At 49.3% G+C, this 17,932-nt stretch overlaps 1 protein-coding gene across 1 annotated transcript in view; it reads right to left on the minus strand.

The window, feature by feature from the left end:
* Positions 1-661: 661 nt before the first annotated feature.
* Positions 662-17,932, minus strand: part of ACAP3 (ArfGAP with coiled-coil, ankyrin repeat and PH domains 3) — a 35,568-nt gene continuing 18,297 nt past the window's right edge. Inside the window, exons 3-24 of the mRNA XM_058818651.1 lie at positions 17,229-17,348; positions 16,266-16,319; positions 15,930-15,988; positions 15,093-15,276; positions 14,077-14,121; positions 13,489-13,584; positions 12,946-13,020; positions 12,479-12,490; positions 12,222-12,334; positions 11,661-11,712; positions 10,964-11,064; positions 10,390-10,501; positions 9,641-9,849; positions 9,209-9,278; positions 9,004-9,098; positions 8,338-8,558; positions 8,074-8,178; positions 7,222-7,314; positions 6,360-6,580; positions 5,701-5,810; positions 4,903-5,013; positions 662-4,777 (exon numbers count right to left, since the gene is read on the minus strand). Coding sequence (XP_058674634.1) covers positions 4,630-4,777; positions 4,903-5,013; positions 5,701-5,810; positions 6,360-6,580; positions 7,222-7,314; positions 8,074-8,178; positions 8,338-8,558; positions 9,004-9,098; positions 9,209-9,278; positions 9,641-9,849; positions 10,390-10,501; positions 10,964-11,064; positions 11,661-11,712; positions 12,222-12,334; positions 12,479-12,490; positions 12,946-13,020; positions 13,489-13,584; positions 14,077-14,121; positions 15,093-15,276; positions 15,930-15,988; positions 16,266-16,319; positions 17,229-17,348 — 2,406 coding nt within the window. The 3' untranslated portion in view covers positions 662-4,629. The remainder of the gene's footprint in view (positions 4,778-4,902; positions 5,014-5,700; positions 5,811-6,359; positions 6,581-7,221; positions 7,315-8,073; positions 8,179-8,337; positions 8,559-9,003; positions 9,099-9,208; positions 9,279-9,640; positions 9,850-10,389; positions 10,502-10,963; positions 11,065-11,660; positions 11,713-12,221; positions 12,335-12,478; positions 12,491-12,945; positions 13,021-13,488; positions 13,585-14,076; positions 14,122-15,092; positions 15,277-15,929; positions 15,989-16,265; positions 16,320-17,228; positions 17,349-17,932) is intronic.

The raw sequence follows: 17,932 nt of genomic DNA on the forward strand, positions 1-17,932 counted from the left end.
AGCCTTGGGCTGGCCAGAAACCTCTGAGATGGCAAAAACCCCTGTGAGATAGCCAAAAAAAAAAGTCTGAGATGGCCAAAAACCCCTCTGAGCTGTTCAGAAACCCTCTGAACTGACCAAAAAACATCTGAGGTGGCCAAAACCCTCTGAGATGGCCACAAAAATGTCTGAGATGGCCAAAACACCCCTCTAATATAACCAAATAAGGCTTCTGGCCCGGCCAAACCCCTCTGGCCTGGCCCAGGGATCTCTCCCTGTCCCCGTGGTGTCCCCAGGTGCCACCTCTGGGGACAGCAGCATCTCCAGCCAAACCCCTCCGTGCTGGTGTCCCCTCCCGGTGTCCCCAGCCCCATTCCCAGCGGGAATTCCCGGCACAGCCCAGCCCGACTTGAGGAGCCCATTCCCAAGTGAGCCCCGTTCCCGTGGAAATGGGGACATCCCACCCATCCTGGAACCTCCCCAAGCCATTCTGTCCCTCAGCCCCTCCGTCCCCAGGGCTGTCCCCAGCTCCGTCACCGGTGTCACCTCCCGGCCCCTGCTGGCTCTGAGAGGGACAGCAGCAGGAATTGCTGAGGAACCCCAGAACTCCAAAATTCCAACCAGGAACTGCTGAGGAACCCAAAAATCCAAACCAGGAATTGGTGAGGAACTCAAAAACTCCAACCAGGAATTGCTAAAAAACTCCAAAACCAGGAATTGTTGAGAAACCCAAAAATTCCAATCAGGAATTGTGAGAATCTCCCAAACCCAAACCAGGAATTGGTGAGGAACTCAAAATCTCAACCCAGGAATTGCCAAGAAACTCCAAAACCCAACCCAGGAATTGCTGGGAAACTCAAAAATTCCACTTTTCCACCCATGTCAGGAATTCTGTGCATTCCCTGAGCAGTTCCTGGGGTTTTTTTACACAAATCACAAATTTTCTGCTGTTCCTGATCCTCATTTTGGTATTTCCTGATATTTTTGATGTTCCTGATCTCTCAATCCCAAAATCCTCCCTCCAGTTCTCTCCTGGAAGCTGCAGGATGATTAATTAATGATCAATTAATTAATTTGATGATCTCAGAGGTATTTTCCAACAAACAATTGCATTTGATGCCTGGCCCAGCTCAGCTTCTCACACCTGGATTTTTGGTTGAAGGCATCAAATCTTCCAATCCCATTATTTTTTTAAATTTTTTCCTTTAAAATACTCCAAGAAATTTCCCAGCTCAGAGGCAGCAAGGCTGGAATACCTGAAAAAACCCTGGAATATTGAAAGTCCCAGCTGGAATCAGAGATCCAAACCCAGACTGGTTCCAAGTCCAGGCACTTGGGTTAAATAAAGAGAGAAAAATTCCCCCAGATCCCAAAAAGTCCCAAGGATGGAGGATCCTGGGTGAGGGGTTTTAACTTTTAAATTCCTCCTGTTAAATGTGGTTAAATCCAAGAGAAAACACTCACACCCCCTTGGAAAAATAAAAGATAAAATAATAAAAAAAAAGACAATCTAATTTAGGGCATCAAAATCTTCCAACCAGGATGGTACAACACAAACCCAGCTGCGTTTCAGGCAGGAAAAAAACAACAAAATGTTCATTTTTTCATCCCCCTCAGAGCCTGGAAATGCTTAAATTTCCATTTGAAAATTGAAATTGAATTTTCTGCGAGCCTTCCCCACTCTCCCCTCCAAAATTTGGAGCCCACACCCCACCAGAACCCCCCCAAGGAGACATAAAAGTCCAAGAAACACAGGAAACAGGGAGAAGTGCATCCTTAACGTGTTTTTCCTGGAGAAAGTTTTGGTTTGGGGACTGCAGGGTGTTTGGTTTATCTCAAATTTTGAGGCTTTGAATCCGGGATGGAAACAGAAAGGGAAAAAGGGGGGGAAGGGAGGAAAATTGGGATGAGAGGAAAAAAAAAAGAGGCAATTTTGGAAAAATATTCCCTAAAAACGCTACGGAAAAAATCCTGACATTAAATACAGACCAACTGTATTGAATAAAAATTGCACTAGTCCTCTGGGCACATCAATAATAAGAATAAATTAAATACTTAAACAATTCCACTGATTAAAAAAGACAGCACAAAACCCATAACAAAAGAACATAAAACCCCCCAAAATACTGTCAGGTAGGAAAAGTGCACCAAGTTGCTTTTATACATTGAATCTAAATATTTAAAGTACCAATACAATGTTAAATAAATCCATTGTCTTGCAAGATGCTGCTTTTTGCATCGATATTTACATTTTTTTTCCAACTTCATGTACTTCAGCAGTGAGTCTGAGCTTCCAGGGTGCAGCCTGGCCAGGATTTGTGGCCAGAATTCCCAGAAAAAGTGAAATAAAATGACCCAAAAATGGAAGCTGTGGTTTTTCCTCGGTTCTCAAAAGGATCAGTCGGGTTTTGAACTCCTCCTAAAAAAGCTGGGAAAAGCAGGGGGGGGGGGGGGTTGAAAATCAGTTTGGAGTTGCTGTACAGGTTAAAAAATTCAAATAATTCAAATTATGGCCGTGCTGAAATCCACGAGCAGAGCAGAGTGTGAAATTGTCCTGGTGAAAATTGAAAAGTGGTGAAAAATGGTGGAAATTCTTCTTTGCTCTGAAGAGTGAAGAAATTCTCCTTTGCTGTCAAATGGGGAAAATTCTCAACTCTCAAATGGTGAAATTTCTCCACTCTCAAATGTGAAAACTCTCCTTTTTTCTCAAATGTGAAAATTCTTCACTCTCAAATATGAAAATTCTCCTTTGTTCTCAAGAGGGAAGAAATTCCCCTCCACTCTCAAATGGTGAAAATTCTCTTTTGCTCTCAAATGAGGATTATTCTCCACTCTCAAATGTGAAATTCTCCTTTTTTCTTAAATGTGAAAATTCTCCTTTGCTCTCAAATGGTGAAAACTCTCTTCCACTATCAAGAATGAAGAAATTCTTTTTTCTCAAATGATGACAATTCTCCTCCCCTCCCAAACGTGAGAATTCTCTTTTCTCCCGAGAGCTCTGAAGGACCCTGAAGGATGTGCACGGCTCGAGGGGGAATCAGCACCAAGCGCTGCCCCAGGGATGGGGGAGCACCAACGGGGAGGGAATTCCTGGGATGGGCCAGCCCCAGGCTGGGACCCAGCGGGGTTTGGGCTCCTGGGGAGCTCTGGGGCTTCCTCAGGGATCTGGGGAGTCCTGCTGGAGCCAGGCCGGGGTTTCGGGTGGGTTCGGGAGCAGGATCAGCTCCCAGCCCCATCCCAACTGTGCCAGGAGCAGCCAGGACTGGGACCCAAAATCCTGACAGAACCTGACCCCAAATCCTGACAAACCCTGGTGCCAGCTGCAGCTGGGGACATTGGGAAAGTCTCCAAGCTCCAGCCAGGACTCCAGAGCCCCCTGAGCCCCATAAACCCTCCCAGGACAGGGTGAGACAGCAGCAAAGTGCTCCGAGGAGAGCCACGCACCCTCACTGCAGCTGAGAGAGGAAAAACAAGGAGAAAACCACAAAAATTCTGCTGCTCCTCAGAGCTGGGGAGCTCCAAAGCTGCTGAGCTGCCCCAGCACATGGGGTAGCACAGGGGGGATTCCTGCAGGTGGAATTTCCCCCATGGAGACCTGCAGGGAACCCAGAGGAGGCAAATTCCCCATCCCTGGGTGGGATTGGAAGAAGATTGGGATTAGAAGTGGTTTGGTTGGGGTGTGGGGGTGTGGGGTGGGCTCCGTGGTCTTGAGGGTGACTCCCAGCCTGGGGATTCTCGGATAATGGATCTGGGATTCTGGGACAATGGGATCTGGGATTCTGTGATTCTGTGAAATTGCACCGAGCAGCTGGAGCTTGTTCCCCTCCCTGCCCCGAGCCCATCGCCAGCGACAGGGATCAGTGCTGCTGCTTCCAGGAATTCCAGTGGGGCTGGAACCCTTCTGGGTATTCCAATGGGATGGGAATCCTTCCAGGAATCCCGCAGGATGGGAATCCTTCTGGGAATTGCAGGGGGTGGAAGCAGGGCAGCTATGGCTTTGGGCAGCCCAGCAGCCGGGGCAGCAGTCGAGGGGAGCGCGGCCGGTTCAGTCCTGAGAGCAGCGACGGGCGAGGAGCTGGAGATCCTGAATCCTGATCCAGATCCCAATCCTGATCCTGATCCGGCTGGGCCTCTGGAGCATCCCTGCCCCAAATCCAGCCTGGAGGGCACCTCGGGGCCGTCCCAGGGCAGAGCAGGCTCCAGCCACCATCCCTGCCAGAATTCCAAGCCAGTTCTTTAGGGAGAGCTGTGTCTGCTCCTGGTGTTGGTGGCTCTCCCCTGGTCACAAAAAGTTTTTCCTTTTCTTCTCTTTTTGAATTTTTTTTCCTTTTTTTTGTTGTTTTTATGTTGTTTTTTAACCTCTAAGCTCATGTCCCACACTTACAACGCACTCCATGGTCATACCCTGGGGAGGCTCCTACTCCAAAAACACCCTCCAAAAAAAAATTAAAAAAAATAAAAATCAGCCATCCAGTAGTCAAGCATGAGAACTCAAACCCCACAAGGAAAAACCCCCTGAGGGCAGCTCAACCCTCGGGGTGTGCAGGCATCACAACCAGACCAACCAGCAGGGAAAACACCGAATATCCAAGGGTGGGGCTCGCGGGGACCCCGCCCGGCTCCGGGCCGGCCGAGGGCACCGGGCTGTCCCTAACACTCGTCGATGTTGAGGCTGATGAACTCCTGGATGCATTTCCTGTACTGCAGCTCCGTGGGGCTGTTGCTGGGGTACTGGCCGGGCTGCCCCAGGGGCCCCTCTGCCTCCCGCATCTCCTCGTTCATGCGCGCCAGCCGCAGCCTGCAGGGGACAGCAGGGTGGGTTATTCCTGCCCCTGCTGGTTCCCAGTATTTCCCAGTCCCCGGGCTGTGTTTCCCAGTGTCTCCCAGTATCTCCCAGCATTCCCCAGCCCCGGTGGCACTCACAGGGTGACGATGTCGGCGTTGGCCGCGCTCACCGCGATGCTCAGCGGGTCCTGCCCGTCCCCGTCCGGGGTGTCCTGGGTGGCCCCACGCTTCAGGAACAGGCACACCTGCCTGGGGAGGGAATGAAACAATTCCTGAATTCCCAAATCCCAAATCCCAGCCCCACGCTTCAGGAACAGGCACAACTGCCTGGGGAGGAAAGGAATTACAAAATTCCTGAATTCCCAAATCCCTAATTCCAGCCCCACACTTCAGGAACAGGCGCACCTGCCTGGGGGACAGGGAGCCTCAGGAACAGAATTTGAGAGTCACAGAATTCCAGCTCCAAGGAACAGAATTTCAGCTCATCATCCTTATCCTAGCTTGTTCCAACCTGCCCTTGGGCACTTCCAGGGATGGGGAAGCCTCAAATTCTCTGTGAATTCCACCCCAGCCCTTCCCCACCTACCTCGGAAAAGATCCCACCCCAATCTCCCACCTCACCCTGCCCCGTGCCAGCCCCGAGCTGCATTTACATTTTCCAGCTGGATTCCCCCAGATCCTGAGGTTTTGTGCTCTCCAGGTGGGAACTCCTCGCAGGAAGCAGGGATGGGATGGGCGGCAGGGATGTGGCAGGTAGGTGGCAGGGATGGGTGGCACTCACCCGGTGTGCCCCAGGTAGGTGACAGAACTCACCCTGTGTGCCCCAGGTAGGTGGCAGGGATGGGATGGGATGGGATGGGATGGGATGGGATGGGATGGGTGGCACTCAGCTGGTGTGCCCCAGGTAGGTGGCAGGGATGGGATGGCTGCACTCACCCTGTGTGCCCCAGGTAGGTGGCGTGGTGCAGCGGCGCCCGGCCCCGCGCGTCCCGCTGGTTCACATCGGCCCCGTTCTGCAGCAGGAACTCACAGGCCAGCAGGGAGCCCTGGGAAAGGGGCAAAATGGGGAAAAAAACGGGAATTTCCACTCAGTTCAGCCAGACTGGACAATTGAGAATTTCCATATCAAATTCCCAAAGGGCATTTCCACATCAATTCACCCAGACCAGACAATTCCAAAAAGGGAATTTCCACCTCAGTTCAGCCAGACCCAATTTCCATAGGGAATTCCCACACCATTTCACCCATACCTAATTCCCAAATGAATTCCCACTCCGTTTCACCCCCACCAGACAATTCCCAAAGGGAATTCCCACACCAATTCACCCACACTGGACTACTCCCAAAGGGAATTCGCACACCCCAACAGACGATTCCCAGAGGGAATTCCCACACCATTTCACCTGCACTGAACAGCTCCCATGCTCCAGCCCCCTACCCCAGATCCCAAACCCCTCACCCTGCTGACAGCTGCATCAGGGGGGTTTTACCTCCCACCCCAGATCCCCAGCCCCTGGGGACCCTCACCCCGCTGACAGCTGCATCAGGGGGGTTTTACCTCCCAGCCCAGATCCCCAGCCCCTGGGGACCCTCACCCCGCTGACAGCCTGCATCAGGGGGGTTTTGCCCTCGTCCTCCTCGTTGGCCCAGTTGACATCGGCTCCGTGGGCCAGGGCAGCGGCCAGCAGGGGCAGGTTCCGGCTCTGGGCAGCCCGGGACAGAACCAGCCCCGCCGGCACCTCCCGAACCTCCTCCAGGTCCGACACCTCCTGCTCCAGCTCCGCCTCCCCGCTGGAGTCATCCGACACCTCGCACTCTGCTCGGATGGAGAGGGGAAGGAAAAAAGGGGGGAAAGCGGAAAAGGAGAGGGGGGAAAAGCAGAGGGAAGGGCAAAAGGAGAGCAAAAGGGAAAAGAGCAAAAGGAGAGCAAAAAGGAGGGGAAAGGGGAAAAGGGAGAGCAAAGGCGGAAAAGTCAGCCCAAAGCGTCTCAGTGCATTTTGGATGGTCTCCATGCCATCCTGGTCATCCACCCTGCCTAAGGGAAGCTGGGCCTGGCATTGTTTGTGGAGTTCTGCCTTTTATTGGGGAAAATTCCGTGAGAAAATATAGAATCCTGTACTGGGTTGGATTGGAAGGGCTGCCAAAACTTATCCCAGGGTGCTCCAACCTGACCTTGGGCACTGCCAGGGATGGGGCAGCTTCTCTGGGAAACCCACCCCAGCCCCTCTCCATGCTCAAAGGGAAGAACTCCTTCCCCAAACCCTCAAACTCCTTCCCCAAAACCCCATCTAACCCTGCCCTCCAGCAGGACTCAGGTTCTTGATTCGATAGAAAAGTTCTGCTTTCCCAATCAACTCCTCAAAACCCCTCAGCCCAACTCTATTGAGAGCTCCAGCCAAGAAGGTTCTGGATAATGCCCTCAGCCCTTCCAAGTGCCACCCCCCGGGTGCCACCCACCTTCCTCGGTGACGCTGTCCACCACAGAGCCGAACACGAGCGCGTCGCCGCTGCCGTCAGTGCTCCCGCCCAGGCCACTGTCACTGCTCAGACCTGCGGGGCCAACAGGACACAAACCACGGCCACCTGAACACCCAGCCCGGAGCCAGGCCTGCCCGGGCTGCTCCTCCCCCGGGAAAAGGTCACAGAAAACACAGAACCCACAACATCCACAGAATCACAGAACTCATCCACAGAATCAATACATCCATCCATCCAATCCATCCACCCACAGAATCAATCCACAACATCCACAGAATCCACAGAATCCCCAGGTTGGCAGACACCGTCAAGATCGAGTCCAACCCAGAGCTCAAGAGTCCAACCCCAAGAGCTCAACTCAACCCTGGCACCCAGTGCTGCACCCAGGGATGGTGACTTCAGCACCTCCCCAGTTCCTGGGAATTCCCCCAAATTCACAGAATTCCACCAAATTCCCAGAATGACCAGGTTGGAAGAGACCTTCAAGACCATTGACCCAACACCTCAACTCAACAGAGAGTTGAACTGGGAGGGAAGGGAGGGGCTTCCTAAGAACCTTTCTAAACACCCAAAATACCAGAAATTTCTGACCAAAGTTATCCCAGAGTTCTGAGAGCTGGCAGAACCTTCCTAAGAACCCAAAATGTCACAAATTTCAGACCAACATCATCCCAGATCAGGCAGAACCTTCCTAAGAACCCAAAATCTCACAGATTTTAAACCAAAGCCACCTCAGAGCAGCCAGAGCCCTTGCTAGACACAGCCTCTCTTGCAGAGGTAAAACCGAAATCCATTAAAAATAAAAATCAAGATCTGTTTCAGAGTACTTACTGCGAGGGCCGGAGCCGGCGCCGGTGTCGAAGTAGGAGAAGAGAGAGTCGAGCTCGTCGGGGCAGAACAGAGAATCCCGGCGGAATTTCCTCTCCAGGGTGGCTGCTGCTTCCCAGGGAAACTCAGAATTAATGGCCAGCAAGGGAGAGCCTTCCCCAGCTGGAGCTGCACACAGCATGGCGGGGCAGGCGCTGCCTGCTTCCTGCCGGTATTTCCTGCATTGCCCCCCATGTTTGGTTTCCAGGTTCCCTCATGGCTCCCCACCTGAGGCCAGCATGGCGGGGCAGGCACTGCCCGGTTCCTGCCGGTATTTCCTGCGCACCGCGGGTGCCCGGGAGCCGCTGCTGTGCCTCTGGCACTTCTTGACGCACCAGCGGCGCCGCTTGGGCTCGGCCTCGGCCTCAGCCAGCGTCTCCCCGCCCGGCAGCTTCTTCAAGAACTTCTTCTCCACGTACTTCACCTTGATCCAGGCCTCCTTGTCCTGCCTGAGGGAGGAGGGCAGCACAGAAACAGCAATTTAGGGGATTTGGGAAAAGCTGCCATGAGGGGATGGACCTGCTGCTCTGGAGTGTGGACAAATCCACCTGATGTCTAAAATTCCAATTTCCTGGACTTTAAAATGAGGCATTTGCGGCCCTCTGAAGGAATTGGGTTGGCCCAAAGCCACGATGAGGAGTTGGAGCTGCTTCTCTGGGCCTAAAATTCCTATTCCATCTGAGGTCTAAAATTCCTATTTCTCAAACTCTAAAATGAGGCATTTTGAGGTCTCTGGACCTGCCTGAACAGAAGGAACTGGGTTTGCTCAAAGTCACCATGAGGGGATGGACCTGCTGCTCTGGGGTGTTTTGTCCACCTGTTTCTCATATTTCAAAAAGAGTTTTGAAGTTCATGTTTTCCCTGAACCTGCTTTTCCACAGATTTTGGGCTCACCTGGAGCTCCCTGCTGTTGGTTTCTTCAGCCCCAGCTCCTCACACTGCGCCTCGTAAATCTGGTTCATGGTGCTGTTGCCCAGCTCACACATCAGCTGGAAGTGAAATTCAGGGAGGGAATTAAAGGCTTAGGGGAGGAATTCTCCCCTTTTCCAGGGAATCCCTGGATTCCCAGCATTTCTCCCTGGGAAAATCCAGCACTCACTTTCAGCAGCTCTGGCTCCCAGGAATCCAGCGTGAGGGATCGGACCTTGGAGCAGTGAACACCCAGGCTCCTGTTCAGCCAAGAGGGAGAAAATCCAGAAATAATTACAATCCCACAAGCCCAGAATTTCCCTAATGAGTTCTCAATTATCTCTCTGTAATTCCAGCTCTGCCACTTTTCCTGGAATCCTGCACTTCATCCCTGGCCATTTTTCCTGGGAATCTTTTAATCCTTCCCGGGCTTTTTTTCCTGGGAATTTTTTAATCCATCCCTGCCCATTTCCCCTGGGATCCTGCCCTCCATCCCCAGCCATTTTTCCCAGGATTTTCCCCAGGATTCTGCCCTCCACCCCTGCCCATTTCCCCAGGATCCTGCCCTCCACCCCAGCCCATTTTCCCCACGATTTCCCGGGATCCCACAGCCCAGCAGCACCTGTGGATGCCAGAGCACTCGATGCAGAGCAGGATGCCCAGGTTGATGCTGGCCCAGCGGGGATCTGGCTGCCCACAGTCACAGCACTGCTCGTTCCCAGGGATGCTCTGCACCCTCTGCAGGATCGGCTCCCCCTTCCCGCCCCGCTCCCGCGAATCCGTGGCTGAGTCGATGCTGCTGGTGGAGGGGGAGGCTGTTCTGTCCAGCCTCTGCAGGGAAAAGCAAAAAATCAGGAGATGAGCACCTGCAGCACCTCCAAAAAATCAGGAGATGAGCACCTGTAGCACCTCGAAAAAATCAGGAGATGAGCACCTCCAATAAGTCAGGAGATTAACACCTGGAGGAGAGCAAACTCAGCTTGGTTTGGAGTGGCTCTAAAGGAGGGGGATGATACCTTAGTATTGGATTAAGTGATTTTTTTGAGATGGGGTAACTGAGAGGTGTTTTAAAAACTTTCATTTTATTTTCATAGTGAGATGTTATAATTTATGTTATTACAATTAGAAGCTGTTTTTTAATTACAACATACTCTAAGTGTTTTTTGGCTTGTTAGCTTTTGTTACACTATGTTGTAAATGCTTATCTCAGTGTTTGCATATACATGTACAAGACTGAGTGAGCTTTCTGCCAGATTTTGAGAATTCTTTTTACAAATCAACTTCCTACATCTCCCCCTCTTTCCTGAGCTGTATAAAGTATTAAAAAGTCAGTAAAAGGAGCAGTTCCAAGCCTTCCTTCCCAGGGCTCACCTCGATGTAGAAGCAGTCGGGGCTCTCGCGGTAGGCAGAGGCAATGCTGGCTTGCACAGCCTGGATCCAGGCCTGGCGCAGCTTCTCCGAGTCAGCCTGCAGCATGCAGCTCCTGCAACGGGGTGGGGAGAGCCAAAAACACCACCAGGGCTTGGGGTGAGGCTGCTCCTCCTCATCCTCAGCACCGGAATTGCAGCAGGGCAAAAATTCACCCCACAAGGTTGGGAGGTTCCCACTACAAAGCTTCCAGGTAAAAATCTACCCCATAAGGTTGGGGGTGCTCCCACTCCAAACTTTCCACGCAAAAATTAACCCCACAAGGTTGGGGTGTTCCCACTCTGAAACTTCTGGTTAAAACTTAACCCCACAAGCTTGGGGTGTTCCCTCTTCAACACCTTCAGGTAAAAATTTACCCTTTAAGGTTGGGGTTGTTCCCTTTCCAAACTTTCCAGCCCCACAAGGTTGGGGCTTTTTCCCATCCCAAAGTTTCCAGGTAAAAATGCCTCCCACAAGGTTGGACAGCCAGAGGTGCTGCCACTCCAACCCAGGGATCCGTGGGGAGCCCCAAACTCACTTGGTGGGGGACACGACCTCGAAGCAGAACCTCCTCTCGATGTCCTCGCAGGGTTTGACCGTGCAGAGCCTCAGGTCCTCCACCACCACGGTCAGCACGTCCTGGGGACACAGCGGGGCCTGGAGGGGCTTGGGGGGCTCCTGGGGCCAGGGCACCACTGGGAAACTCCTGCCCAGACCCTCCAAACTCTTTCCTAAATCCTCCAAAGTCCCCCCCTGCCTCAAGCCCTGCCAATTCCTTCCCAAAACTTCCAAAGTCCCCCCCTGCCTCAAGCCCTGCAAATTATTTCCCAGCTCCTGCAAATTCCTTCCCAAAATCCTTCCTGCCCAAACCCTCCAAATTCCTTCCCAACACTTTCAAAGTCCTTCCTGCCTCAAACCCCTCCAAGGCTTTCCCAAGCCCCCCAAACTCCTAACCCAACCACCCAAAATAATTACTTAATAAGTAATGATTTAATTAATAATTATTTTACAAATACATATTTAATAAATATTTATTCCATAAATAATTACTTAATAAATAATTATTTCACAAATCTTTGCTGCTTTTTTCCTGGAGCCCACTCATGGCCTTGCTATCCCCTGATCCACATCCCTGCTCCGCCCCAGCCAAGCAGCTGGTTAATGAACTAACTAATTAATTAATTAACCAATCACTTGGTTCATCCCCTGCTGTCACCTGGGGCAGCTGCACTGACCTTTAGCTTCTTCTGGTAGACCAGCTGGCTGTTCTGGATGGAAAACCATCTCCTGAGGGGGGACAAGCACACAGACAGACATCACCACCTCCCCATTAAAAATTCCAATTTTCATTAGGTTTTGAAATAAATCAATAAAATAAAATAAATAAATAAAATAAATACAATAATTAAATGCTTTAATGGACTGTTTACACACAGAAATTGCCTTTATTTGCATGGGAAAAAAATTAATTAATTAAAAAAATTAATTAATTCCATAAGATTGGGGTATTCCTTTTCCAAAAAGGTTTGGAATTAGAGTTGTTTGAAAGGGTTGGGTAAGGCAGGGAAGAGTGCAAAGCCTCAGCCCCAAGATCAGGTGAAATTTGAATTATATCAGTTAATTGGAATAATGTTAATCATTAATATTATCATTAATGTATTTATAATTAATTAATTGCATTTATTTATTCTATTAAGTATATGTATTATAAATATAAATATAAATATAGATATTTATTTGATTGCTAAAATTAATATTTCAATTAATTGGAGTAATTATTTGGAATAATTTCTCACCTGTTCCAGGTTTTGAAGGCGTTGCTGGCTCTCTTGAACAGGTACCCCTCCATCACCACCCCGTTGGGGGCATCCACGTTGAATTCCACCTTGGAGTCATCGTAGGAGAAATCCTGGGGAGAGGAAAGAGACTCAGAATGACAGGCCCCAGGGGATCAGGGTGGAGAGGGGTTAATAAAGCAAGAAAAAGGGACAAATCTGCCAAAGTTTTGCACGGGATTTCTGGGATCAGGGTGGAAATCCAGGTGGGAACTCACCTGCAGGAGGGTCTGCAGGGCCAGGCAGCAATGCAGGGAGAAGAGGAGAGAAAGAAAAATAATTAAATTAATTTAATTTATTATTATTAACAGTAATTCATTATTTATTCCCAACCTTCAGGCTGGGAATCATTGCCAAGGGTGGAAAATCTGAGATGCCTCAGATTCTATTGTGAGAATAAAAAGAAATTTATTCTATTTAAATTCTGCTTTTTTTTTTTTTTGACTTGAATATTAAATGTAGGATTTACATTTAAGTTTGAAAAGAAAAAGGCAGGAAAATCAGGAAAATCCTGAATTTGAGGTGGCCCCAAGGCTCTCAGGGATATCCACAAAAATCAGAAAAATCAGGAAAATCCTGAATTTGAGGAATCTGGAGCTGCCCAAAAGCTACGAGGGACATCCAGAAAAGTCAGGAAAATCCGGAATTTCCAGGAAAATAATGAATTTGGGAATTTGGAGCTCACCCTCTGCTGGATCAGGGCGTGCTTGTGCTCCATCTCCCTCTTCTCCACGGCTGAGTCGATCACCAGCTGGTCCAGCTGGAAAAGCAACGGGGGAAAATCAGGATGGAGATGGAGAGGATGGGGTGGGACAGAGATATCCTGGGCCCAAAGCACCGAAAAGGGAGGAAAGGGGGAAAAAGGGGGGGGAAAAAAAGGAGAAAAGGAGGGAGGAAAGGAGCAGGGAAAAAAGAGGCAAAAAGGGGAAAAAAGAAGGAAAGAAAGAGGCAAAAAGGAGGGAAAAAGGCAAGAAAAGTAAGGCGGAAAAGAAGGCAAGAAAAAGGCAAAAAAGAGGCAAAAAGGAGGGGGGAAAAGGAGGCCAAAAGGAGGGAAAAGGGGCACAAGGGAGGCCAAAGCCGGCTTGGGGTGGGCCCCACTCGTGCAGCAGCCCCTGGGCGTTCCCTGCTGGCCATGGGGCAGCAAAAGGGGAACCCCTTTTGGGGGTCCCAAACCCTTTTGGGGTTCCCAAACCCTTCTGGGGGTCAGGAGAGCCCAGGCCCCCCTCACCTCGGTGGCCAATTTCTTCATGTAGGGGTCGAGCTCGTGCAGGAGGCTGTAGCCCTGCTGGAAGAAGGTGAACTGCGCGTGCATGAAGGACAACATCTGGGGATGGAAACAACAGCTGGGTCAGCGCCAGGGTGAAAAATCCTCAGCCTTTTTTCCCCACAGAAAAATTAGGTTTAACTCTTTATATTTTCCCCAAGCAATTTATCCCTCTCCTTCCTTCCACTTCACTGTGGGCACAAATCAGCATTTCCTGGGGCAGAGTAAAAAACCCTAAACCCTTTTTCCCCATAAAAAATGGGTTTAACCTTTGATTTTTTTACTTTCCCAAAGCAATTTATCCCTGCTTTACTCCATTTCCTGGGGTAGAGTAAAAAACCCTAAACCCTTTCCCCCCTCAAAATAATTTATTTTTACTTTAATTTTTCTTTCTTAATTCTTTATTCTTTACTTTCCCCAAGCAATTTATCCCTCTTCTCCTTCCTTGCACTCTGCTGTGGGCACAAAGAAGGGAAAGCAGCACCTGAAAATCCCCAAAAATTGAATTTTCTCCCTGAGGAGCAGCCAGGGCTCCTCTCCTGCAGCTCTTACCGCGTCCAGGATCTCAAATTTCTTCTTGGCCTGCAGCACGTTGATCTGGGGGAAAAAATCAAAATATTCCTCTCAGCACCAGCAGCAAAGCCAGCCTGGGAATCTCCAGATCCACTAGGAAATCGATCCCAAATTATTCCTGAATTATTCCAGTGCAAAGTGCCTGTAAGGTGGGTTCTGGAAAAGGTGCAATAAATGCACACTTCTCACCTGGTTAAAATCACTGCTGGGGAAACTTATATTCCTTTTTCTTACTAAGAGCAAATAATTTATTGAAAGGATGTTATGATAATTTATATAATTTATTTGTGTATATATATATATATAAGTTTTATATAAATATTGTAATATATTTATATGTAATATATAACTTACTGTTTAATTATTTTATATATTGATATAATTTTAATATAATTTATGTATATATGTATAAATTTCATAGAATTTATTGAAATGATTTCTTAAAAGGGTAATTTTAGATTATTAAAGCATTTACAGCATGGTATAACTAACACTGATAGGCCAAGAAACACTTATATCACATTATAATTAAGAAATTAGTAATATAATTACTATGTATTATAATTAAGAAATTAGTATAACTAAGAAATTAAGAAAACAGTTAACTTCTGATTGTGATGGTGTGAATTACAACATTTGTACTGTCTCACCCTTCACATGAGACTGAAAACAGAATAAGTTTTTCAAACACCTCTCAGTTACCCCATTTCTAAATAAAAAAAAAAACAAACCCTATTCCAACATCCCTACTCTGTGAAGAGAGCCTAACGTAGGATTTAAATTGAAATTCAAAGAAAGAAAAAGTCAGGAAAACCAGGAAAATCCTGAATTTGAGCAGCTGGAGCCGCAACGGACATCCAGAAAAGTTCGGAAAATCAGGAAAATCCTGAATTTGAGCAGGACAACTTCCCCTAATATGAAGCCCAGACCCACCCAGTAAATCTGACAAACAGAAAATTGAAACCCAGAGGCTTCAGAGGGTGAGGTGCCCCCACCTGCAGCACGTAGTCCAGGGCCAGGTGCCTGAAGCATTTCCTGGTGATGCTCAGCGTGCCTGTGGCCTCCTCCACCTCGTGCGGTTTGTGCCGCGGCGCCTGCGCGTTCTTCACCAGAGAGATCTCCATGTCCTCTCGCACCTTGTCAAACTGCTTCTTGGTCTCCTTGAACTTCCTCACGTCACTGCGGCCACAAATGGGACAATTTGGGAGAAATGGGGAGAAAGCAAGGTTAGAAAGTGAGAATAAAATAGGGGTGCCAGCAGGATCCCAGCTCAGCCCAGCGTGTCCATTCCAGCTTCAGTCAAGTCTTTCTTTAGAACTTTGAGATGTTCATCCTGCAGGATCAGCCCTTCAGGGTCTGATTTTTCAGAGGAGTTTATCCTGCAGGATCAGCCCTGCAGATTTTGGGATGGGTTTGGCCTGTAGGGATCTGAACTTTGGGATGGGTTTTGCCTGGAGGATCAGCCCTGCAGATGGATTTTGGGATGAGTTTATCCTGCAGGATCAGCCCTGAAGGATCTGAACTTTGGGATGTTCATCTTGTAGGATCAGCCCTTGTAGGATCAGCAGAGGGATTTTGGCACGGGCTTGGCCTGTAGGATCTAAATTTTGGGAGGAGTTTATCCTGGAAGATTAGCCCTGCAGGATCTGAACTTTGGGATGGGCTTATCTTGCAGCATCAGCCCTGCAGGTGGATTTTGGGATGTTCATCCTGCAGGATCAGCCCTGCAGGGAGGTTCTGGTTCTGCTCCCTGCATTCCCAGGACAGGAGGAATGGGAAGCTCAAGAAGCTGCAAATTGAAGGAAAAGGACAAACACTAAATAAACACTCACTCTTTGACAAAATTGTGCAGCTGCTGCCGGACCGACCTCTGGGCCTGGTCAAACAGGATCTGGAAGAGAGAAGAGGGGAAAAAATATCAATTATTTTGAGAAAGGGGGAAAAAAATCTGCCCCCAAAAGGTTTTTACCAGCCAAAATCCTCCTCAGGGCTCTGTGTGTCCTCCCTCTGCTGCCCAAAAGGAAGAAAAGAAAATTCTGGAGTGCAAGATTTTGGTGAATTCTCGTCCTTTTTTTTGTCCCCCTTGCAGGACCTCTGTTTGTGGCAAACACAGGGGACATCAGCAATACCACCAGCACCCAAGGGGAGAGGAGGAGGCAGCCCCTTACCATGTGGTAATTGATCATTTCCTGTAGGCTGTCCCCAAATTTATCCAGGCACTCCTGAAAAAACAAAAATACAATACAATAATAAAAATAAAATAAAATACAATAAAATGCAATACATGGACAGGGGAAAATCCCATCCCAGGAAAGGACAGGGATAAAATCCCACAAAATATCCCATAAAACACAATACAATACAGTAAAATGCAATACAATAAAAATGAAATAAAATACAGTTAAAAAAGGAATAAAAATTAAATGAGATAAATTAAATTAATTAAATAAAAATTTAAAAATAAAATAAAATTATAATAAAATAAAAATAAATAAGGTGAAGGGACCTGGCAGTGAAGAGGAGCAGCTGCCCCTCATTGCCAGGGCTGGGTGGAGGCTCAGGAAGGCTCTAAGGAGCCCCTGGTCCTTGCCAGGGAGGGTTTTGAGCCCTTGGAGCCTTTCCCTGGCAGTGCAGAGCTGAGCTCCACGTGTGCAGCTCTGCGTGGGCTGCTCACCTCCCAAATCCCTGCTGCTCACTGACCTACATTGCACAGCCCAGCACTGCCTGCAGAGCTCAGCTGGAGTGGATCTCACTCTGATCTCCCTCCAGAGCTCATTTTGAGTGGATCTCAGCCTGACCTTTCACCCAATCTCATTTTAAATGGATCTCACACTGACCTCCCAGCAAATCCCATTTTAAATGGATCTCTGACCTCCCAGCCTGGTATTATCAGATTCTCTGCATCCCTCCAAACACAAATCTCATTTTGAGTGGATCTCACTCTGATTTCCCACCAAATCTCATTTTCAGTGGCTGCTTAAGCAGCGTGAGGGGCTTGGATTTGTGATCCATTCCCAGCAGCAGGGATCTTCCCCCCTGAGCCAGGAACAGGGATCTGAGCATCCCCAGCCCCCTGAGCACCCCCAGCCCCCCAGTCAGGAATTTGAGCACCCCCAGCCCCCCAGGCTCACCGAGATCATCTGGTCCTTCCTGCACTGCTGGGACAGGTCCCTCACGCCGCTGACGAAATGTTTGTTGGTGGTGATGTAAACCTTGCCAGCCTCCAGCATGCCACTGCACAGCTTCACCAGCTGGGGACACGCCGACAGGGACAGGGGGACACACGTGGGACACAAGGGGACACACAGACATGAGCTCAGCATGGGCTTTAGACCAGCCTGGCTTTGTCCCACACCCAGCCCAGAGCTTTGGGACAGGCGCCCTTCCCGTTCCTGCTGTGCTGGGAACTGTCACGGGTGGGACAGCGGGAAAATCCCACCCTGGGACAGGGACAAAATCCCACCCAAGAAAGAAAAGGGGTAAAATCCCAGCCCAGGAAATGACAGGGATAAAATCCCAGCCCAGGTTAGGACAGGGGTAAAATCCCAGTCCAGGACAGGGATGAAGTCCCATCCTGGGACAGGACAGCCTGTCCCAGGAGGAGCTGGACTGGAGCTCTTATCCCAGCTCAGAGGAGTCCTGGGGACAAGCCTGAGGTGCTAAACATCAATTTATGAGCTGGAAAAGGGCTCAGAATTTAGGGAACACTTGGAGGGACCCCATTCCTCAGCAGGGGATCCACCAGTCCCCCTCAGACTACAATCTGCCCTCACCTTGTCAAGCTTGGCCTCCATCTCCACCACACCTGCCAGGCCCCAGGTCTGGGGTGCTAAAT

The sequence above is a fragment of the Ammospiza caudacuta genome, chromosome 22 (assembly GCF_027887145.1).
Source record: "Ammospiza caudacuta isolate bAmmCau1 chromosome 22, bAmmCau1.pri, whole genome shotgun sequence".
In the NCBI taxonomy this organism is placed as follows: domain Eukaryota; kingdom Metazoa; phylum Chordata; class Aves; order Passeriformes; family Passerellidae; genus Ammospiza; species Ammospiza caudacuta.